Here is a 24912-nt window from a genome sequence, read left to right as displayed (position 1 = left end):
GGGATCAACTACTGTATAATTTACGCTTTGTCCTGCTGAAAACTTCTTTAGGGGACTTTTTTTCTTATTCCTTTCATGCTTGTGTTCTGCTAAGCTTCCGTTTTCCTTTGCTTCAAACAAGGGTGTAAATTAGGCTAACTTGGTCACATTTGCTCCTGGAGTCAAGTGTGCCTGTGTGTGGTCCCCGTGGTTGCACGCTTGTTTTTAATGTAATTACTTTTTTTAAGTTTCAATGCTTTACGTGAATACCAGCTACATTAGACAAGGACATATTAATTTTTTATAGGCAGGAGAGATTAGGTGATGTTTTGCCGAGGCCATGGCTTGAACCCAGAACCATGGTTCCAAACTCGCCAGCTCTATTTCTTGCGCCACACTCCCTGTGTGAGTGCATGAGGCATTACAGCTCCTTTAATTGTTGCAGCGCGGCACAACACTCTTTATATTTACATCTGGCGGACCACGTCTGCATACAAAAAAACCCACACAAGTGAAAAAACATGGTATCTACAACACCGAGAACTCTTTTAAAAAAGCGACACATGATTGCATTACAAATGATTGTATTGAAATAGTGTTCCCTCTAGAGTGTTGTGTTGTAGCTCTTATAATAGCTACAACACACGATGAGTGAGAGGTGCTTATGAGCAAGGAATAACTCACGCGACTCCGGTATATTCACAAAGGCTGGCGTGGTCAGGTTGGGCCTTTGTTGTGACAACGCCCGACAGCACGGTGTCCCTGTGCTCGTAGCGCAGCGGCTCCCTCACAGACCACGCCTCTCTTTATTTTTATAGCTCCGGGCCGGAGGCCACGGAGCAAACCACACACAACACGCAAAGAGGTGGAATCCCTCGGAACATCCGGGGATTCCACAAACAGTAAATTGCATAACCCCAAACACCCCCATATCTCACAGAATGTCGGCTGGCCGGTTACGTCACTGGCCAGCGACACTACATTCCTCCACAAAATACAAGAACTGAAAACAAGACATAACACATTTAGCAATCAGTCACACAGGTGATCACGTAGGCGGATTGGTAGACAAGGATTGCTACGCAGACCATATCTGGCAGACCCAGAGCGTTGGGACAATGACTCCGGGGCGGGTCCATCCATCGGCTGCTCCAACTGGGTCAAACCTGGAACACCACTTCACGCATCACCGGAATCACACAATGAACTCTCAACAGCAGGTCCTGGAGACAACGGCACAACATCGTCAGTGTCCCCAACCGCTTAATCGCCATTGCTTTCCGATGAGTGAAACTTCTTAAACAAAGAAATATTACGAGTCACTGTGTCAGTTCCACGCTGGGCAACAACGGCAGACCCATTTCTTTTAACAGTCTTCCACGGAACGGAACCAAAAGGCATACGAAATTTACTGCCAGGCAGGGACTGCTTAAGCAATACCAGGTCGCCCACTTTGAGATCGGACAAAACCGCTCGTCAAGTACGGCTCACTCGCTGATTAGACATCCGCCTCTTCTCCTGAACAAGATGTGGAGTCAAGGCAGGAGGACTCCAAGAAGGATGATGAGGAATAGCATCCACAGACGCTCTCCCAAATGCCATGTGACTAGGCGCTCGATTCGTGGTGGAATGGGGAGTCTGCCTATAGTTCCGTAGAAATGAGAAAATTGCGTATTCCACAGCCTGACCCCCAGCTAGGGCAATTCTAATCACCTTGTTTAAAGTCCGCATAAATCTTTCTACCTCACCATTAGCTTGGGGCCAACGCGGGGTGATTCGGCGATGACGGGTCCCTGTAATCTTCAGATATTCAGCCAATTCCTTACTTTGAAAAGGTGGTCCATTGTCTGTTTTTATCTCAGCTATTAGACCATGAGTGGCCATGGTTTTCTCGATACCTGAAATCACCACTTCAGCAGTGAGGGCAGTGATGATCTCTACTTCTGGGTACTTCGAGAAATCATCAATGATGACCATAGTGTGGCGTCCGTCAGGCAAACTGCCAAAATCCAAACTAGCGGAGACCCAAGGACCATTCGGGGAAGGTTCAGTTTCGAGTGGAACAGGCCTACTCGACTCACCCGTTTCCTGACACCACCTGCAAGATCTCACCAGGCTCTCAACTTGCTCATCCATAAGAGGAAACCACACTTTTGACCGGAGACGGCTCTTGGTTTTGACCATCCCTTGGTGGCCATTATGGGCTAACTCGTCAGCTTTGGAGGTGAGGGAGGAGGGAATAACCAACCGACTTCCCCTCAGGAGGCACCCTTTAGCATCAGTGGTGAGTTCATCCCTAACATTGTACAGACTCCCAATGATCCGTTGAGACTCAGTGTTCAGCAAAGGTCCATTGATTATTTTGCATGGCCACCAGAATCTTCTGCAAGCATTCATCACTCGTGGTCGCTTGCACAATTTCGTCCATGGTCATTGGCATGGGCCGGGACCGATCGGTGACATATCTGACATACTGTTCGGTTTCCTGCACTTCCTCAACCTCTATAGCAGAGGCAGCTCTAGGATGCCTCGACAAATAGTCTGCCGGATTCTCAGATCCTGGGCGATACTCTAAATTGCACGGATAGTCCTGCAATTGCAACATCCACTTCTCAATTCTTGGAGGTGGCTTGGAAGCAGTCCCATTGAATAGAGGAAGCAACGGTTTATGGTCAGTGGTTACCACAAACGGGCGGCCGTACACGTAGATCTGAAAATGCTTACAACCCCAGTGCACAGCGATCGCTTCCTTTTCGATCTGTGAGTAACGTTGTTCCGTTTCAGTGAGTGACCGGCTGGCATACGCAACGGGAGACCACATTCCTTCTCCCTGATCCTGTAGTAACACTACACCTAGGCCCTTTGGCCCAGCGTCCACGGCAATTTTGGTGTCTTTCTTAGGATCGAAATATCTCAAAACAGTTTCGCTGGACAAAGCATCTTTGATATTATCAAAAGCAATCTGCTCGGTAGAACCCCCATCGCCATGGCTCAGAAGCTTTGGTGAGAGTTCTTAAAGGCTGCGTAAGGTTAGACAAATCTTTCATAAATCTGCCACAATAGTTCACCATCCCTAGGAAACTCCTCACCTCAGTGATGTTTGTAGGAGGAAGAGCTTTCTTGATGTCGTCCACCTTGGCTGGATCAGGTGCTACCCCACTGGCGGAAAACGTATATCCAAAGAATTGTATTCTGTCCCTTAGAAACTCACACTTTTGACGGTGCAGGGTAAGTCCAGAATCCTGAATTCGCTGGAGTACCTTCTGTAACCTGGAGTGATGCTCCGCAATGGTAGGAGCATGGACAAAAATGTCATCACTGACATTGATAATTCCAGGCAAACCAACCAACAGCTTCTGAATTACATTCTGGAACACCTCTGCACCTCTGCATGTACATTCCAAAACTCAAACGTTTATATCTTCGGAGCCCCACATGTGTGGAGAAAGTCGTGATATAACGGGATTACTTGGCTAGCACCAGTTGGTGGTATCCAGATCGGAGGTCCAGTTTTGAAAACCACCTAGAGCCACTGAGTTCTCCCAATATGTCATCAATTGTAGGAGTCAAATGTCTTTCTCTTTTTATGGCAGCATTGGGGAGGTGCATGTCCACACATATCCGCACCTCACCAGGCTGTTTGGGTTTCCTCGCTACGACAATCCGAGATACCCAAGGAGTGGGCCCAGATACCTTATCAATGATTCCCGCTTTCTCCAAATTAGCCAACTCTCTTTCCACTTTTGGTCGAAGGTGGAACGCCACTCGTCGATGGCGGAGGGCTACCGGTTGCACGGTGTGATCAATATGTAGTTTAATCTCTCGGCCTTTTAGACACCCAATGCCATTGAATACCCCATCATATCGGGCGACCAACTCGGCCATGGACTCTTCGTGAATGCTAAACGCAAATGTCACAATTGCTAATTGCTCTGCAGCCTTGCAGCCTAACAGCATACCAGTTCCTCCCTCCGTCACATAGACTTTAGCAGGTGTGGATTGTGATCCATGGGTGATAATTGTCTGGAACATGCCTCTCAGAGCTAAAGGGGTGCTTTGCCCATAAGCATATACCTAGACATTCGCCTTGGTCAGTGCTGGAGTTGGTGACATCCCGCAGTGTTCCTCGGCAGCCAGTAAATTTACCACTGCGACAATTTCATGCTGGCCCATGAGGATCTGGCACTTTGGAAGCTGTGACTGACAATGGCTGGTAGACCGGACGGCAAATAGAGAGTGTACAACATGAATTACGGCTTCGTCATCATCCATATCACTTCCCCGCTCCGACTTCTCGGGAGGCGTTTCTTCGAGTGCAACGTTGACAGATGCACTTCGAGTGTTTTTCGATCTGCAAACCTTTGCGAAGTGATTCAACTTTCCGCAGTTGGAACACACTTTTCCCCGAGCTGGGCACTCTGATGCCCTGTGCGGCACCCCACCACAATATCCACACTGCCTTGTTCGTGCCTTATTCCCCATTTGTCGGGGTCGACTACTAGGTGCCGTGACCGCATTGGTCACCTCTTCTTTAATGGGACGCTGTAGGGCTGCTTCCATGTGCGAAGCTCTGGCTCTCTACAGCTCCTGAGTGCGGCCCAGCTCCAGAATATCCTGTAAAGATTTTCCAGATTCCTCGAGAATCCGCTCCCTAAGCCTAAGGGACGCACACCCTTGGATTAGCTGTCCTCTGACCTCTTCAGGCTCATCAGTGAATCTGCATGTGCTTGCTAATTCTCTTAGCCTTAGGTGGAAAGCATCTATTGACTCTTCCATTTGTTGCCTCGCTTGTCTAAATATGAACCTTTCATAGTCCGTGTTGACCATAGGTTCAAAATGTCTGTTAAGCGCCGCTATCAGTGTAGCATATGTTTTGGGTTCATTCTCCACTAGGTTTTTTGATATCTTGTATATGTCTTTACCTCCTATGTGGATCAGTAACGCACGCTTCTGGTCATCTTCTACTTTGGTGGCCTCAAAAAATAGGAGTACTCTTTCTACCCACTCTTTCCACTTTGGAGCCTGGGCAGACGGTGCTCCTTCTACAATGAATGGTTCGACCGGAGGTATTGGGGACATTGTGGCTAGTTGGGTTTAATCCTACCATGTAGGCACCAGATGTATTTGTGTTTGTGGTGAGCACAGTTGTGTTCTTCTGTGCCTCCAACACTCCCCTATCTGCACAGAGATGAGGAGAAAAAAAAACCTTGTTGTAGTCTGCTTTTTTTAAAATTTCCTCTTTTATTTTATTTTTATTATTTTTTGACAACCAACAACAAAAAAAAATCCTTATTAAAGCTTAGAGGGGGGTCTCTGGTCCTTGGCAAATGCTGCCATTGCAGTCGTGATCTAAGTTCCACACTTACATCCCTTTAGAATGATGATCAGAGCCGGTACGAGCACGATGTCATGCAGGGCCGCCGCTCTGTCTCCTGACGCGATGATTATAACACAAATAGAGCCGGCACGAGCACCACGTGTTAGGCGGGCGGCGCTCTATTTGTTTGTCTTTTTTTTTTTTTTTTTTTTTTACTTGAGACCGTACCTCCGCCGCGCGAGCACCGCGTCGTGCACGTGGCCGCTGCGGAGCACAGCCAGGGGCGAGGGTCCACACACCCTCGTCGCCAATTTGTTGTGTTGTAGCTTTTATAAGAGCTACAACACACGATGAGCGAGAGGTGCGTATGAGCAAGGAATAACTCACGCAACTCCGGAATATTCACAAAGGCCGGCGTGGTCAGGTTGGGCCTTCGTTGTGACAACTCCCAAAAGCACGGTGTCCCTGTGCTCGTAGCGCAGCGACTCCCTCACAGACCACGCCTCTCTTTATTTTTATAGCTCCAGGCCGGAGGCCACGGAGCAAACCACACACAACACGCAAAGAGGTGGAATCCCTCGGAACATCCGGGTATTCCACAAACAGTAAATTGCATAACCCCAAACACCCCCATATCTCACAGTGTCGGCTGGCCGGTTACGTCACTGGCCAGCGACACTACATAGTGCACACCTTAGGGGCGTGTGTCGGATTAGTCCCATCTCTTTGTCAGTACCTCCCTAAAGCTGGTAGGGGACGGTGGAATGCTCCAGTACTGATTTTGCTGCAGGTTGAACCCTTTACGTTCCCTCTGCCCCCTTCCACCTCCTGGTGGAGAGGCGATGATGATGCAGTCAGACTGATACCGAACCGGACCTGTTTTGCTTTGCGGCACTAAGAGCGAAGATGTTGGTTTCTCCCCGCACCCCTTTCCTTCTGCTGCGTTTTCTGTTGTCCCTACGCACTCCTCCATCCTGCCCGTCCTGCTGCTCCTGTGGGCCCAAACTCAACGACTATAGTCGGATTCCCAGACAAATCCATACAGGCACTACCTCCCAGTAAGTAATTTACGGAAGGGGCACAATTATGCTCGTACCAAGTGGTATTGTGGGGTCATCTTGTTTTTTGTTTACAGTTCGCATGTCGAATTTTAAATGGAGAACAAATACGGACGTCGGAGGATAGCAATCTTTATGCCCTGTTATTGCTGTGACGTAAAAGCTAGGCCTTGGAGAAAGCAGACCATGCAGGAAACATTTTAGTTTTTTTTTATGGTTTTAAAAAAATGATAGGGCACTTCCTTTGCACATGGGAAACCTAAAAATAACTAATGTGGTCAATTTACAATCTAAACTCTTTTTGAGATCTCGCTCTGTAGGGAAAAGTTAAAGTCCCATATCAAAGCAAACTAACCTGAGCCCCTTGGGACCTGTGTGATGGTACACCCTGGTAAAGTGAATGCTGATGTTGCGCCTCCACTGCGTCTCCAAAAGCAAGCAGTAGAATTATGTGTCCCAGTAATCCACTGACATTTTCAACCCACCTCCCTCGGAGCGATCTTTAACCTGAGGGGAATTGATTACTTATTTGCGGTTTTGCTTAGCACACATCAAGTCGACGTCTGAGCGCTTCATGATGGAGTGAGGCTGTGATGAGAACCTGTTGACAGTACATACATAAATACAAAAGTTAATAGGGTACGAATACTTGTTTTTACAGAGAATGGCTTAAAACACCACAGTAGCAAAGATTTGGCACATGTTCAAAATAAATATTCTCATACAAATATTGTAATGGTATAGTGTTGTAGGATAATATCGGACTACTTGAGAATTGGGCATGTTCAAATAGTGGAGTGGTTGTATGTGGCAATTTAGCGTCTTGATAGAGCTTTCTTTAGTCCTCTGTTCGAACACGATCAAAGATGTTCACAGTTCCGGTGGTGTGCTTCAGCCTTTGAATACTTTTTGCGATGTTGGTAACATGATCGGCACCCACAGGCTGGTGCTATCATCAACGCCTTCATCGGCACCCAAGTCACTACTGATGCTGAGACTTGCTTGGTCACTGAAGCAGTAATTCACTTCAAAACCTCACTGAGGTCCCAGGAAGAAGGATGAACACAAGTCTGTCTCCGCCCTCCAGTGACGACTTTGAGGCCCCAATATTGGAGAGACTGCAACAAGAATTGGACTCTAGGCAACTACACCTCTTCATTCATCCGCTCTCTGGTGAGATCTCATTCACGCACCCACCCACTTCCGAGCTAGTACCTCACAAGTGGAATCTTAGTTTCAGGGAAGAGCCCGTTTTTATGTCTTCTTCCCAAGAACCTCTCCCTAAGAGTCACCGAGATGCTGAAACCATCCCTGCCCCTCTTTCATATACTCCTTCCACTCTCCCTGCACGCTCACTACCCACCCATCCACCTCTGTCTGTGCCAGACACTCCGCAGGGGTTTTCCAACCCATGCTGTCCTCAGGGCAGTCCCTACGAACCTTATAAGCCTTATGACCAGCCAATAAGGGAGGGGCCCACTGATGACCCCCATGGGCTGACTACAACATAGATCCCCCAGAAAACCCTAACCTAGACCAATATCCATTAAGATCTTCATCTGCTGATGACAGCTATGTATCTTGAGGTGATTCAGCAGCTGAGCTGTATATCAAAAAGGGGACATGCATGTAGTACAAGAGGAAGACAGTTTCCTCAAAATGAAAATGCTCAGCCTCCTTCCTCCCTGTGCTGAAGAGGATTCAGAAGTCTTCCCTTGAGAATTTTAGAGAGGCTGTCAAGGCCAAAGTAGTCACACCAGGGTGGAAAACAAATTCAAACCCTCCCCCAGTGATCCTGCATATATTAGGTGACCTGTCTCTCCAGACTCTGTGCTTGACCACACTGCCCACAAGCATGTTTCAACCCTAGGAACTGGCAATGCCCCTCCTCCAGATAAGGAGAGTAAAAATATATTTGGTTTGGGCAAGAGTGTGGTGGTGGGGGCAGCTACTTATTGCTGTATAACCATTTTGGTTGTTCGCCTATCAAGACATGATAGGGCACAATGGGAGAAGATAGAGAAACTCCTTAAACATCTCCTGGAACAACTCTGGAAGAGAGGAGAAGAGAATGGGTCAGAGACCAAAATAGTCTCCTCTGCCAACATCTGTTGTGCGTTGGATGCAGTTGGTAAAGCCTCCAGAGGAATCAACACCAGCATCATACTTAAACGCCAAGCCTTGCTCTTCCTCTCCTTTATTTTTTGATAAACCATTTTATTGATTTTCATTGCGTCAACGTGATAACAACAGGTCACATCTGCACCACAGGCCCATAACATTATACAATTGCAGTTTTCCCAGTGGGCTTCAATCGAGCATATCACTAATACATTAGTTTGTCTGCGGATACATTAGCTTAGACATACCATATTTTAGGACTACTCCTTAATGAACATCACATTGTCCCTCTCTATTTCCCCCACACTTTGTTATACGTATGTGGGCACCCTCATGTCTCATACTAATTTCCCCTACTGGGCACACCAGTCCACTCCTTGCCTCCCTCGGGCAAGCGTTGGCGCTGCCTCTGCGTTCCAGTTGGTGGCTGTGTCACACTTGGCCACCAGACATGCCATCCCCGGGAAGGTACAATCCGCCCTGCTATTTCCTATTCCTTCTAGGACACCCAAAAGGACTGGTAGCGGGCCATTTCAACGCATATTGCCAGCACCCTAGAGAGCTCCTCGCCAGTATGCCGCTATGCGTGGACAGGCCCACACCATATGATAAAAGTCTGTGTTGGGACAAGAGCAGCTGGGACAGTTAGCATGCGGTGGGAGACCAGCTCTATTCATCTGTCAGGGGTAAGGTATGCAGTATGCAAATAATATGTCTGCACCAGCCAGAGGCGGGTAGTTATAGTTAGACCCTTGGGCACCATCAAAGCATCGCGCCAATCCTCCTCCTCCAACGGACCCAGCCAATCCTCCCATCCCTTCGGGAGGCTCGCTAACGGCTTTGCTGTGTTGGTAACCAAGGTACGATCAATCTGGGACACCCCACATCTGCCCAAGCCACCCATCAGGATTTTCGCCTCCAGTGGACTAAATTCAGGGAGGACCGTACCAGCCTGGAAGTGGGCTCCCAATGCATGCCGCAGCTGCAAGTATTTATAAAATTGGGTTTTGGAGAGTGAATACTGCTCCTGAAGTTCTTGCAAGGACAGCATGTGTGAACCCCTCCAGACATCCCCCCAGCAGGGAAATACCTATATTTTCCCACTTGTGGAACCCCTCCAGTGCAGAGACGCCACGCTCCCCGCCACAGTGGGGTTTGCTGGGTGAGGCTTGACCACCACCCTGTCCCTCTGTGCTGCCCTGCATCCTATAAATACCATTCTTGTCATTTCAGAAATCTCTCGCGGGAGGGGGCATCATACAGCAATTCAAACAGTTTGGGGAAGCCAAAGATATGCTGGGTCTGACCACCCGCCCACCAGCCAATCATTAATCACGAGGAGCTGCATAGCCAGATAATAAAGATATAAATTGGACATTCCAAGTCCCTCCCACCCCCGGACATCCCTTTGGCAAGTGTGAAGTGGAGTCTTGGGTGGGAGGTATGCCATAAAAATTGTCGCACTATTGCAACCATTTCACAAAACCATCCATTGGGGAGCTGGTAGGGGTAGTTCTGGAGAAGATAAAGAAAGCAGGGTAGGATCATCATTTTATACAGCGCAGTTCTTCCCAGGACATTAAGGGGTAGGGCCTGCCACCTTTTGAGATCTTCCCTGAACTACAGACACCGGGGCTCACTACTGGCTGGGGCAGATAGATAAAGGAGTATGTCATCTGCATACAAAGTGATGCGGTCTTCCCATCCTGTTGGCCAAGCCCACCCCCTGATGATCGGGTCTCCCCTTATGTTCAGTCTGGATTGTTCCCATGGGGATCAGGGTCAAGACTGATTTGCATACGGCTGAGTCCAAACTGGGGTGGCATGTTGAGCAAAAGAATTGATGGATTAAACACAGATCTGTGACTGGGATGAATGTTTGATTGGTTCCACATTCCGTCCATCATTTGTGTTTGTTTGCTTTTGTCACCATAAGTGCACCGGGTATGCCCAGACGTGGGTCCTGGGCTCACTGTACTACTGGATTCAGGCTAGCCTGGCTGATGAAGGCTGATCCCCTGAAACTGGTCCCAGGATGCTTGGTTCCGGTCCAGGGAGGACCTGGCCTGGCAGTTCGGGTTGGACTGTTCCCCAGGGGAACAGGGTCAAGACTGATTTGCATATGTCTGGGTCCAAATTGGGGTGGCATGGTGAGCAAAAGAATTGATGGATTAAACCCAGATCTGTGACAGGGGGTGAAATTTTGATTGGTTCCGCAATCCATCCATCATTTGTGTTTTCTCAGGTCATCCCTTATGATCTTCGCTAGTGGATCAATCGCTAGGGCAAAAAGAAGCAGGGACAGTGGGCATTTCTGACTGGTTCCATGACGGATGTGGAAGGGGGCCGAGATCACCCGTTGACCTGCACTCGAGCAGTCCGGTTAGAGTAGAGAAGTTGCACTAGCCCTCAAAACCTAGGGCCAGTCCCCGCCTTTATGAGCACTTGGGAGAGATACGACCAGTTCACTGTATCAAATGCTGTCTCAAAGTCTATGAGGAGTAGCGCTAGATGCGGGGTGAAGATTGGCGATGGGCCAACGTTGCATGAAGCCGCCTAAGGCAGTGCCTGATAAGTCTACCCAGCATGAATTCACATTGGTTCGGATGGAGCAGGGAGGGCAGTACCTTTTTCAAGCTACTAGCCAGTATTGTGGAAAGAATTAGTATTTTAGTGTTAAGGAGTGAGATGGGGCAGTAGGCTGCACAGGAAGTCGAGGGCGTCTGGGACTTCGGTATCACTACAATGGTGGCCCGATCGAGGTCCAGGGGTAAGCTCCCGGTCCGCTCGGCTTCAGCATACATGTTCAACAGGTGGGGGGGCCAAGAGGTCACTGCACTTGCGGTAGAGCTCTGCCGGAAATCTGTCTGGGCCTGGGGTTTTGCCCATGGCCAAGGCCATCACCGCCTCCCCAATGTCCTCCAAAGCTATAGGCTTGCATATTCCTCTCTCCCTGTAACCGAGATGCTAGGAAAGGATATATCGCACAACAGGGGAGCCTCCAGCTCCGATAGGGGCTGCATCTGTTCTGCATAAAGTCCGGCATAGTACTTGACAAACCCCTGAGCAATATCGTGGAGCGGTTTGCAATGGACACTGGAGTTGTCAATTATTTCAGGGACAATTCTACCAAGAAAGGGCCAGGATGCCAGCCAGTGCAGTAGCTTACCCTTCTTATCGCCCATCCATATATGCACGCCACTGAGGCATGCCACATGTGCTTGGCGGATTAAAGTGTGAGATGATGGATTTCCTCTCAAATCAATCTGTGCCTGGTGGTGGCCGCGTGATTAGTAGAGGAGAGTTGCATTTCAAGACGTAGTGCCTAGGCCTCAAGGTTTGCCACCTGCTGGTTCTTCGCCCGTTTCCACACCCGGAGGAGATGCCTGGTATGCCCTCGGAGGGTGGCTTTGCAGGCAGCCCACGGTATACCTGCCGAGTGCACAGAGCCAGTATTGTGCGCAAAATAGTGTGTGACTTCTTTTCTCTGGGCCTGGACATAGGTTGCATTTTGAAGGTACAAGGCATTTAGTCGCCACATAGGGTGCTGAGCCTTGCCAGGGTCATTCATCTGCACCAGAAGTGGTGCGTGATCTGAAATTCCATACAGGAGTATCTCTGCATGCCCGACCCAAAGGACATCAGAAGCTGGCATGAAGAGGAAGTCTATTCTTGCATGCGTGTGATGCGCCACTGATGTATGCATGTTTTGCCGCATTCTGGGGTGCCAAACCCGCTACACGTCAGAGATCCAACCCTTCTGATCAATTGAATAGCTGCTTGGCCTGGGCAGTCCGGGTCACCGAGGGTGTTCTGGTGGTGTCAATCTCTGGGCTCAGGTCAGCGTTGAAGTCACCACCCAGGAGTGTCAAGCCTGGGGAAAGTTGCACCACCATCTCTTGGAGGGTCACTAGAAAGTGTGTGAGGGACCCGGGGGGGGGGGGTACACTCAGGAGGTTAACTGATTGGCCGCTGAGCATGCCTGATACAGCAATGTAACAGCCCTGTGGGTCTCTCTTGGTTGCAGTGATCACAATGGGTGCTGAGCGGTGTATAAGAATTGCCACTCCCCTAGAGCCTCTAGTGAAACCCTCATGGTATATTTTATTATAGCCACCGTGTGATAGCATTGGGCAGTGTGCGCCCAAAAGGTGCGTTTCCTGGAGCAATATTACTGAGGGGGCAAAGCAGCGAAGGGCGCCAAAAACCACAGATCTCTTAATCTTGTCTAGGAGTCCATCAATGTTCCACAATAGGGCCTTGTTAAGAAGCCCAGAAGCGTGTAAGGAAACAGTATGTGTATGCCTTTAGGACTTTGTGCGTGTGGGCGTCCCAGAGAGGGGGGTGGGCATGGATGGGAAGTCCCCCCCCCCCCAGAGGGTCATGCTCGTGATGTGGATCTAGGGGCGTGATGTGACCATGTGGAAAATTTTAACATAGCTAAAACACAGCAAGAACAAAACTTTAAAACCAGTTCCCTCAAACCCCCAGCTGCCCCCTACTCCATACTTCCATCCCTGAAGCATCTGTCACCAAAGAACATAACAGAGACCCCCAAACAAAAGTGTCTGTATTAGGTGTGGAGTGATGGACCCCTCCATAGATGCACCTATCCCACTTCTGATAGTGGCCTTGAATTCTCCCCTCAGCACCTCGTAGCTTCTCAGGAGCAACGTTTGTGCTGTTTCAGGTTAGAGAGGGAGTTTGGCTAAGGCGGTCATCCTCTGGCATCATCAAGTCCTGCTCCTTCTCCAAGCGGGCTTTTTCAATTGGTTTCAAATGAGTCAGGGGTCCCTCAGGGCCAGTCTCGGATAGTCTTGGCTCTGTACTTTGTTCCCTGCGGCGAGACCTTGTGCGTCCCCACCTACGCTTCACACTCAAGGAGTCATACCGTCTGAGTGACCGAGAGCCCCTCTAATCAAGGGGGGGCTCCCATCTGGCAACCTGGTGCTCTTCAGTGAGCCAATCCCATGCAGTTTCTGGTGTATCAAAAAAGAAGGATCTTGAGGCGTTCAGGGAATAGCAGCATATATGACAGTTGCATTGCTCTCAGTTTCTGCTTAAAAGCTTCGTACAAGAGCCGTTTGTTCTGTACCTCCCTTGTGTAATCTGGAAAGATCAGGATTTTGTGGTTCTCCCACTGGACATTAGATTGCTTTCTCGCTTCTCTGAGGATGGTATCTCGATCTCTGAAATGCAAGAATCTGACAATGATCGGTCTCCTTTGCCCACCTGGCAGAGGTTTGGGCGCCAGTGATCTGTGGGCTCGCTCAATCGCAAACCAAGGGGACAGTTTTGACGCCATCAGCCAAATTCAGAGCCACACCTCCAAGAACTCGGCTGCCCGGTTCTCCTCAGCGTATTCTGGAAATCCTACAAATCGCAAATTGTTACGCCGGGAACGGTTTCAGCATCTTTGGCTCTGATGGAGTTCTCCTGTGCGTGTCAGCAACTGAGCTACCTTGGATTTAAAGTCTATTATTTCATCCTCAATTGTGGAGACGCGGTCTTCTGCTTCCTTGATATGGCCTAGTGCCGTCCAGAGGACCTGCCGGAACAGGCCAACATCCTCACGGACTTTGCCAATTTTGATCTCAACTGCTTGTTGCGAGGATTGAATCGCTTGGAGGATAGAGTCCAGTCCCTCCACTGCCGGAGTCCCAGAGGTCGAGGCACCGCACCCCTGGGGGTTTGAGTGGGTGGCATATTGGTCAATGCGCTGTTGCGATGCAGGGGTTGTTTACCATCTTTATCCTTCCCCATAGTAGGGCTGATAGGGGATCAAAAACACTCCAACAACCCCTCTTCTCTTTTACTTGAAGACCATCAACTTCTCGAGGGTGTAGGCCAAGCGCCAGGGTTAGCCACCTGGCTCCCCAACACTTCACCCCTCACATAGATTATTTTGCCAGGGGTCGTCCAAATCTCAGTATCTCTCTTGATCACTCCGGTCTGTTTATCGGGCAACCCTGTCCACACGGTGTGCGGTCCGATTCTCAGCCTCACCTTCGGTCACACCTATCTCTCTTCTGCGCGCCTGTGGTATCTCAGCAGGGTGGGTTGGCTCTTTCACCTCCTCCAGGCAGTCTCCCTGCCTGCCAACTCTTTCAGGCGTGGGCACACTCCATCTCAGTCCGGCACCTCTTGCCATTGGTTCGGATCGCTACCTGCCACAATCCAAATCCAGGTTCTCGTTCTGGGCTCGAGAAGGGCCTGGTTGTCCAAGGGTCCCCCAGTCACACCTCACTCCAGGCACCAGTCAGTGGGGTTTCTGCTGCAGCCCGTGCCCATCTCACAGCCCCGCCCAGACCTTGACTGCTTCTCCGCGTTCCCCTCATGGGAGGGGGACCCAGGCCTCGCTCCTCTGCTCCAGGGCCCTGGAGGTCTGCTGACCTCCAGGCCTCAGCAGGCACTGCTCCGCTGCTGACACCAGATCCCAAAATCTACTGCAACCAAGCCCTTCTCCCTGGCCTGCGCCAGCCCCAGCCGTGCCCCCGCTCACCTCATGCTTCAGACGGTGGTGCACCAGTCGTTTTACGCAAGGCCTCCTCAATTGGATTGCCTCTGGGGTCCGCCACCTCTTCCAGGCCTTCCTCACTCCATCCGACCTCCTGGTACCTGGGCCGCGTGCACTGCTGCCCCGCCGTTTCTCCAGGGGCCCAGAGAAACCCGGGCCTGGCAGACACTCCCACCGTCGTGGCCTAGGCTGATCTCTTCAGGCTGACGGGCCTATGGTGCGCCTCCACCCACCTCAGGCTTCAGGCGGAGCACGCTGCCTGTGCTCCTGCTCCACCAGTTGTCTCTTTCGCCAGGGCACCTTCCCCGCTCTCCATGTCCACCGGGCTTACTCTTCTCTCCGGGCTGCCACTTATGGTCAGGACCGCTTGTGCAGGAACTGCCTCCTCTGGCCTGTGCCCCAACCAGGTGTCATGGGCTGGCCCGAACCTGTGGCCAATGCCCCTGCTGCCCTCCGGGTCTTCCAGCTACCACAGGCATCTCCTTCGCTGCACCTCCGGTGGGAGGGGGTGGAGTGGGGCGATCATCTCAGATGAAAGTTGGGGCTTTTACGGGCGGATGACGGAGGGGTCCAGAGCACTCTGAGTTTGACCGCCATCTTGACGCCCCAAGCCACGCCCCCCTTTCTCTCCTTTTTTTAAACCTGAGGTGCAGCAGCATCTCATCAACCTCTCATTTAAAGGGGAGCACCTTTTCACTGCCACAGGTTTAAGAGATGCTTGAAAAGATAAAAAATGATGTGGAAACAGCGAAATCCTTGGGAGGTTTCCAGACGCATCATTTAGGTGCTCTTTTTGGAGGCACCAACCAAGGGGGGGGCGAAACTACCCCTCCTGAGCAACCCGATTCATACCAGAGGCAGTAGAAGGATTACCACCATCAAGTCAGCAGAGAATAGAGTAGAGGGGTGCTATAGAGGGAATAATGGGGATAGAGGCTAAAGGGGCTCCAACAAGAGACAAACAGTGACATGCCCTGCATCCTCCCCAATCCTACATCAACGTTCAGTGTACATTACACTATTTCCTCCACCATTGGCAGGAAATCACATCCGACACATAGGTACTAGCTGTTGCACAGCACGACCATGGTCACCGAGGCTGAGCTACAAGCAGCTCTCTTCGAAGAAGCGGCGTACACTTCTACAAATGGTGGCCATAGAGGCCGTACCACTGCAACATAGGCCCCTCAACTGCTACATCATATCAGAACAGCCTGAGTAGTGTTTACAAAGTATCTGGCAGAGGTGGCGGTGCATCTCGACAGGAGGGAATCCACATCTTTTCCTACCTTGATGACTGGCTGTTCAAGAGCAGCAGCAGGCTGCAGTGCCTCACGCACAGGCAAGTAGCGGTGTGCTTAGTTCATCCATTGGGCTTTACTATAGATATATAATATATATATATATATATATATATATATATATATGCCACCAAATTCCACCTGCAACCCCTTCAGAGGCTCAATCTGGAACCCGGTTAAGGACATTATTCTACACATCTGTTGCATCCACAAGCTATCCACCACAGCTTGGAAGGTACTGCTATACAGTCGTATGATAAGCATGTCTATCTACTTGTGAATGTCCGAGGCCAACAGTAGATGCCGTCAACAGATGCTTACAGTGTAAATAGCATATCCAGTAGGTAGTTATAGTTAGGACCTAGTTTCCATAGGAAGAGTGTTTTTTGTTTGGCCAGTAGCTTTGACGCCACATGCAGCGTCTTCACGAAAGTTTCAAAATGTATACTTTGCTCAGTTTAGCTGCTGTTTTGAAAGTTTCGGAGTGATCCCTCAAGTGGGGGCCAAGAAAAGAGGGGGCAGTAAAACTAATTTTCCCCATTCATTTTCCCATAGGGATTTTGAACATGACTGTAGCCCACACTACTGGACAGAATTACACCAAATTTGGCAGAAAGCTAGCGCTTTGTCCAGAAAGCAGGCATTTCCTGATTTGGTGTAAATCCGTTCAGTGGTTTAGGAGAAATTATAGTTTAAAACAAGCATTTACAATGCATCGGGTATCGCGTTTGCTCGTGTTAGAGCCGATCGCGTTGTAAACTCCTAACCCGACTTTTCACCTATCGGGCAAAAGTGCATTTATGCACGTAACCCAAAAAAGTGAAATCAAGTAGGTAAAGCGCTCGACTTCTGCCAAGCGAGATCAGGCTCGTAAATTAGTTTTAAAAAAAAGTCCACGAGCCTGATGGAAAACAGCGAGCCTCGCATGTTTTCTGTACTTGGTCGCTGCGTTCGAGGAGGGCTTGCCACTGGAAAAGGCATGACATATGCTTGCCTTTGACTAATGAAAGCAAGCCGATTTAATTAGGGAAGCCCACGAACCAATAAAAAGCACTGACGTGAAGTTGACAGGGCTCGGAGCCCTTTTCTAAATACTAAAGAGTCTCCCTGCTTTACACATGCGCGAGCGCATGCAAAGCAGGCTCGACCCTAAAAAGATAGATATCTAGGGACACGGATCCAATTGTCCCCATGCTTGGCTACCAACACTTAAACAAGGAAGTGTTGGCTGCCATCTTGGGACTTGACTTCAGCCGAGTCCCAGAAAAAAAGTGAAAAATAAAAATAAAAAAATAAGAAAAGGGGCCAGAGTCGCCCGACACTTTAGCTATGGTGCTTGGGACCCAGAGGCAGCCACCCAGGGTTAAAAAGCATTTTTCTTTTTAAATCTCGGAAAACTCTGGGGATGTGGCCCATGAGGACCACCACTTCCCCAGGGCAAAATGCTTTATTTGTGTATCGGGGGGGGAGCCCGACAGCCTCCCCACTGCCCCAGGAACCACCACCTCCCCTGGGGGATAGATAAAATTTGTGCAATGGAATGGGTCTCACATTTGCTCGAGTTAGAGCTATTCATGTGGAAAATTCCTAACTGGACTTTTCTTCCATAAATTGACAATGAAAAGTAAAACAGTTGACACAAGGAAGCTGATTCAATGCTCTGTGGCCGCCAAGAGTATGATAGCGAAGGAGAGACACAAAAGGAAAAAAGAAGTTTGCTTGCAGTCAGACGTATGGGCAAAAGTGCAATTATCCATGTAACATGGTCGATGGCCAAGGTGGTTACAAAACTGCCCCAAACTTAAAGCATTTACCAATGATAAATGGTTTTTGAAAGGCAAGCCCATGAACGAGTAATAGTGATGGGCATGGTTAAAAGCCCAGATAGATTACAGCACATCAGAGCGCTTGCGCACTCAACCTAAAAATGACTGTTCCATAATTCTGAACATGATTGTTGTGATTTTGAATTCACATGTTTACAATTATTAACAGTATCTGCATGGGGGTAAGGTGAAATCTTTCCTGCTCTGAACAGCTCATTATGCTATTTCTGTACAATGTTTGGCTATGGTGTTGCATAAATATTTTATACAATATATCATCACTCCTTTGAGAAAAATACATGAGGTCCGAATAGGCATTGGAATACATTAATGATACATCATATAGAGCATTTGAAATAATTCCATGCCATGACCCATAATATGTTAACGACGGAGCTCGCCCTTGAGTTTTTTTTCAGTTTACTCTCACTTAATGTAGGAGTTTATGGAATCGATAAACTCAAGAGTACAACTTTATTTCAAGCAGTAGCATCACCTATAATGATTTTCCACTCAACATACAGCTCATCTGGTTTTCAGACATTGTTTTAGCATTTTTCTTAAGTGACTAACTTGGACCGAGGCAGGTATGGGTCAGAGCTCATACTAAAGTGGAGTCAGTCTTCATTGTTTCCTTTCTTCACCATACTCTCTCAGGAACCACCATCTTCCCTCTTGTGCATAGTGGTAGATCGGTTTAATGATAGACTGAAATAAAACATTTAATTCACTGTACACTCTGAAAGTCAGATACTGCTACCAAGTAAAAGCTTTAGAGGTTGTGGGGTAATGCAGACCTGTTTCTCAAGCTTGAGTGAAACTTCATTACTTCTAAACCTATAAACCCCTGCCTTCCCCCAAATCCCCATTTCCTCTAAGGATGGAAAGAGGAGAAAAGCTGAAAATAACCAAATATTGTGATGCTCAAGATGGTTGTACCTGACTGACCTTAGCCTGGAATAACACAACCAAACCTAAAAAAACTAAAAAATGATTAACAAAAACTAAAGGACCAACATAGTGTAGAGAAATAATAGAGTATTGTAAATGTTTCGAATGCTTTTAATGACTAGAGTGTAGCGGCTAATCAAAGTCTCTGTCAGACCTAAAGGTTCTTCGTCCTATGTGGCCCTCAAATTTGAGGTCCCGCCATGAGTTTACATTTTGGATACAACAAATAATTTATGTAGGAGCATTATGCCCCAAAATTAGAGCTTTGCCCAAGAGGAAATGGTGGGTCACAGTGTTGGCAGAAAAACCAGGGTAGAAGCTGAAGGAGTAAGAAGAGGTGAGGAAGAAATAAATAAATAGAGAATGTACCTTGCAGAAATCTCCTATTGGAGTGCAAGACTGATTTATATTGACCCAGTAGAGGATTAAGTGCAGCAAGTGCTTCATGAAGGTGGATTTCTCTGCTGCATGTATTGAACGAATCTAATTTCATGGATAAAGATGGCCCAAAGAGGACATGCCTGTCTGCCACCACTACTTACATTATTGGACAAATATGGAATAGCAACTCAAAGTGCTGCTGCAGTTTTTCTTTTAAGGGCAATGCAAGTACACTTTCTTATTAGGAGTCGGACGCCCTAGTGAAAGGAATTAAAAAGGAAATAGTGAGACAGTGAGAGAAGCTGGAAATCCGAGGAAGTGTGCTTAAGAAAGTACCAGCCAAGTTATATAATTCTGTCATTGTTTCTTAAACACAAACGTCTCTAATGGCATCTTGCATTCCAATGAGTTTTAGATTGTAGTAATTTTTATAATTTGTTAAAGTTTAATGGCACGCTGGGCTTTATTTCGAAAGCATTTTGGGATAATCTTGGCCTTTGTATCAGCATGGATAGGACAGTGCTTAGCCAGTCAGATAGCACCATTTGCAAGCCACACCTATTATAGGACCGCAAGGGAGAACACCCTATGTTTGAGGGGGTGGTACTAATCGCCTTATTGCTTTAACCTGCAGACAATAAATTATTTGAATTACTTTCCCTTCGTTATGGGATGGGGAGGGGTTACGTAAGGTTGTGGAATGATTTTAACATACATGTGAATCTATGAAGAATAGTATATTAGTGACTCATCAAATCTTTTTTTTTTTAAACTGATCACAGTTCTAGCCACAGCTGTAAGCTAAGGAAATATCTGGAGATGATATTGAAGATTGCAGTGTGGTTCAAGAATGAAAGCACCTGTCTACAGCGCAGCTTGCATATGTTTTTATCAGTGCCAATGGATAGTGCTGAGGTGACCTGTTTAATCGTTTTACCAATACAATTGCAGTATTTAAAGACATGTATAATGTTTGGGTATCCTGTTTTTTATTTATTTCATTTTCAAGGTTCACTTGATCCTCATCTCCTGGTTCTGCTTGGTTACTCCTTGGCAGTTGCAGAGTACTTCCCAGAGGAGCTAATCAAGGAAATATTTCACATCAACTTCCTAGCCAAGTTGGACACTCAGCTTGAAAGTATGTGTTTAAATTATTTTTTTGCCATGTCTGTCTTGAATTTAGCCCATAAAGTCAAGCCTGTTTTTAGTTTTTATTTAAATATTGTGTTTAATTTTAAGTTGAAGGAAAAGATGCAACTTGTGTTTGCAATAGCCTCCAGAACCAGGTTAATATGTTATTTTGCAAGTTTTCTATGTTCTTATGTTTCTCAATTTCTTCACCTAATCATGTTAGGGTTCGGCAGCTCACAGTAGCATGGAGTCAGGGTGAACTATTCTGATGAGGAAGGTGAACAGGATTCTTTCTATTGCCACTCAGTGCTGAAGTCCACCTTTTGTCTTCCACTTAGAGGTCAAATGGATTGATGCTTTGACCTCTACTCTCCTGACCCAGTAACGATTAAGCAAGACACAATAGACTACTGATGTGCCAAGATGAATCTGCTGCACAAAGAATACAAATATACCTCCAATACAACTGTAAAATTATAAAGATGTGCAACTAGAGAAAAATGCAGCTATGAAGGTTTTTGCAGATTGCAAAGTTGCAGATTATATGTTGTGTTATCCAGTGTCTGGCAACACTTTGTCCTTTGTACTGTCACATATGCAGAGGTCCAGCTCTCAAACTAAAGTTTTGTGAGGTCTGAATGACTCTGCCATTTGCTATTAGGTTTGTTTTCCTTTTAAATGAAATGTGTCCTTATTCTGGCTTTAGCATGGATCTCCCAATTGTGATTTCAACTAAGTTGGTAATCCTTCTTGTGTCTTGTTTTATGGTCATTGCATGGTTCTGCCTTGGATTCTGGGATTAAAGACCATGTAACAATAAATGTCTGAATATATTCAGGGCAGAGAACTATGAGCAAACATAAGTGAACCACCACCACCTTACCCTTTGCCTTCACCCATGCGAAATTGAATGTGTAACTACATTAACAAAGTCAAAATCCCATAGTGTCTCATTCTATGAATTAAATGTTTTTCTCCTTTTGAAGGGTGAATTTTTGCACCTAAATAAGGTTGGTGAGTGGGATCCAGAAACTGACTCTCACTTTGGTTTGCAGCAACCATTTGCTTTTAATCCATCAGGACATTTACTAACACCACAACACTGTTTTTGCTCTCAGACTGAAGAAAAATGACATTTAATTTTATTAGCATTAAACCAACTAGATATAAAAATGGAATAGAGTTTACTTGCAAGTTTGCAAGTATACAAGAGTAGCACTCTAACTTTAAAAAAACGTGTTGAAGATAGAGCATCTCATTTAGTTTTCCTGCAATAATAATTATACTGCTTAAATGTATATTTTTGCAGAGAGAGTTTGAGGAAATTAAACTATCATTTAACTGACCATAATAATTATTTTATATTTTATCCAAATTCAGCCCTGCCATTAAGCTTAAACATGAAGATACGATTGCGCTTGATGGAGCTCAACAGAGCTGTCTGCTTGGAGTGCCCAGAGTTTCAGATTCCCTGGTTTCATGATCGCTACTGCCAGCAGCAACTGCGTCAAGGTGGGTAACTAACACAGGCAATCCTGGGATCTTTTCCGATTTGGATACTTAAGCTTACTTTTGTTGCAGTACTTACCTTCTGTATCCAAATTTCCACTGGTGTGATTGTACAGGAAAAGATATGAAGGATAACTACAGCCATGTAAAATAAAAAATAAAGTTAAACTTGTCTGTCTTAAAGGCTAACACAGCTGCCAAGAGAGTCCATGTCTTGCCTTATACCTTCAGCCATTCATGGCAGTTTCATAACACATGATGCAATTAAAAGATACATTCTAAAAATATGGTTTATGTCTTTAAATGCTACCAAGTAAGAGTCTTAGCGTGAGCATTTAAATGCATTAACGTTTCCTTCAAATTGCAGTGCCTACTATTTTGTGTCTATATGGATGTAGTAACATTTAGGGAGCCTACATTTTTAAGCTTTAGGATTATACAAAATATTGAAACATTACCTCTTCATAAAGAGGTGATCAGCATTTGGGGCGTGATTGGGGTCCGGGAACCCCCACTGAATCATTATTGGAATACGAGTACTCCCAAAAATACAGAAACATTCATCAAACAAATACACAAATGATTAATTATTTTATTTAATTCACAAACAAATATGAAATAATTATATTTTTCATTTTAATGGGAAGGTTGGGGCTTTGCCAAATTCTGTCGCGATTCACCCTGGGCTTACCGTCGAGGTTGGAGAGAGGTGGTGAGCGGCCCCGGTTCCTGCAAGTCCTGCTCTGGCCGAGGTAGGGGCAACCCCTTCCGGTAGCCACGGTGCTGTTTGACAATATTAAGCCACTACAGTCCGTGCCCTCCAGAAGGAGTCCCAGAGGAAAAACCCCAAAAGGGTAAAAAACCTCCAACAGGAATTCCCTGAAACAGAAGGAGGACACAAGGACGTTAGGACTTAAGATTCTGGAATTCAGGAATTCTGGAGACGGAAGACAGATCAAGAACAACTGGCGCCACAAGAGGAAACCAGCCGGAGCGTGACTACCACCACAGGAGTGTTGCAACGCAATGAGAAGAAAGATAGATTACCCTTATATACTCCTAGACAGGAAGTGGAGAACAGGAAGTAGTAAAACCACCATCTTGGTTTGGGGAAAAGATCATAACTAGAATAGAAAACATGCTCCTAAGAAAAGGGAAATAATGCATGCAGGGAAGAGAGTAAGTGAACAGCATGCTGGGAAGGGGAAAAGCATGCATAAAGATGAGCCATGTGCAGACATATGGCTTTTGGCCGTGTAAAAAGTGAAGTGGTGGCAAGGAGGGTTTCCAGGGAATCCCTGATGTGTTTAATCAGGTAAACATGCTGCGCGCGCTGAACTCGTTGAGCGCGGCAAGGATTGATACCCGACTCGGGGTCTCCTATCCTGCTGCGCCTACCCTGGAACTGGCGGCCAGAGAAATGGCCCGCGCCTAGTGCCGCGACCCTGAATCCGAGCCGCGGCTTTCCCCGCGGGCTGCCGCGTTCCTGACAAGTTGCGCCGCAGCGGCCCTAGTGCAGTATTTGCACTGCTTCCACAAATCAGTCTGAGGACACTAACTTAATTTTTAACACCAAATTTCAAGTGCCTTCACATTTATTGAACGTTTTATTTAAAGTTTTCAATTTTCAATTTTGCTTCTTTATTTATACACACTTTGTTAATTTATTATTATTTCCTTTTCTAAGCAGGCCCAGATTAAACGCTATGGACCCCCCTGGTGTCCCTGGTCCACAGGTTAAGAACCATTGCTGTAAACTGTGGGGAATATTTGCCCCTAATCTAGTAAAATGTCTAGACAATCTTTCCCCCAGAGGAAACAAAACAGCCTTTTCATATAAATACAATACTAAATTGTGGTAAAACACTTAATTTCTAATAAATAAGGTAGCCAGACTGACTTGAGCTTGAGTATTTTTGTTAGGAAAGTTTGAATTTAAACTCTCTAACCTTGTACCTTCTGAAACATTAAGTGTTACAGCTCTTCAAGCTTCACTGTCTGCCTCAAATATTTCAGAGTCTTATTTTTTTTTTTTACTGTGTATGATAAAGATTTTTCATTAGTGTGTTATAATTGTTTCATCAATCGCAGCAGAAAGGTAAGTTGCTCATTCCACCTCAAAAGCTGTCATGCACAAATAGCCAGACTCTCCCAATGCAATTTTATTTGTAGGTGGGGATACATGCCTTTCTGCTATTAAGTTCAGTGTCTTTGATTACTCACAAGAGCATTGGCAATAGAACCTGAAGCATAAAAAATAATGTATCCTTCTTAAATTTGGAGGAAGAGGGACTGAATGCATCAACTGGCACAAATGCATCCATACCCTACCATTTATATCAATACCGACCCTATTTTTTCTGCCAGCAATCACGTCTCCTTCAGCCACACTACCGAACTCCACTGGACAGACCACCGGTGCATCCACTTCTCCTTCAAGAAACCCACAACACACCACCACCCACAACGGATCCCCCACTACAGTTCGAACAAGGTCACCGAAGACCAACTTATCGCGACCCTCTCCAGGAACCCACCCATCGACAACACCAACACTGATGCAGCTGCTCGCAACTTCAGGCAATGGGTCAACACCTGTGCCAATACTCTCGTCCCAGTCACGGATCCCTCCAACAGACGCACCAACAGAAAGGCCTTCTGGTTTACCGCTGACCTCCACGAACCTAAGCAAACCTGCCGAAGACTTGAAAGACAGTGGCGCCAAGATCAGACTCTGTGCAACCACACAGCCTTCATAAACAGCATCCGCAGACACCACCAACTCATCCAAACCGCCAAGACAACCACCTTCATAGACCGA

At 47.0% G+C, this 24912-nt stretch overlaps 1 protein-coding gene across 1 annotated transcript in view; it reads left to right on the top strand.

Moving 5' to 3' along the window:
* FASTKD1 (FAST kinase domains 1) overlaps nt 1–24912 on the top strand; it is a 441158-nt gene that overhangs the window by 270381 nt on the left and 145865 nt on the right. The window contains exons 10-11 of the mRNA XM_069225290.1: nt 20461–20589; nt 21963–22094. Of these exons, the coding sequence (XP_069081391.1) occupies nt 20461–20589; nt 21963–22094 (261 nt within the window). The remainder of the gene's footprint in view (nt 1–20460; nt 20590–21962; nt 22095–24912) is intronic.

Source organism: Pleurodeles waltl, chromosome 3_1 (assembly GCF_031143425.1).
Source record: "Pleurodeles waltl isolate 20211129_DDA chromosome 3_1, aPleWal1.hap1.20221129, whole genome shotgun sequence".
Classification (NCBI taxonomy): domain Eukaryota; kingdom Metazoa; phylum Chordata; class Amphibia; order Caudata; family Salamandridae; genus Pleurodeles; species Pleurodeles waltl.
Note: the sequence above shows the minus strand (reverse complement) of the source record. Positions and strands in the feature narration are given on the sequence as shown.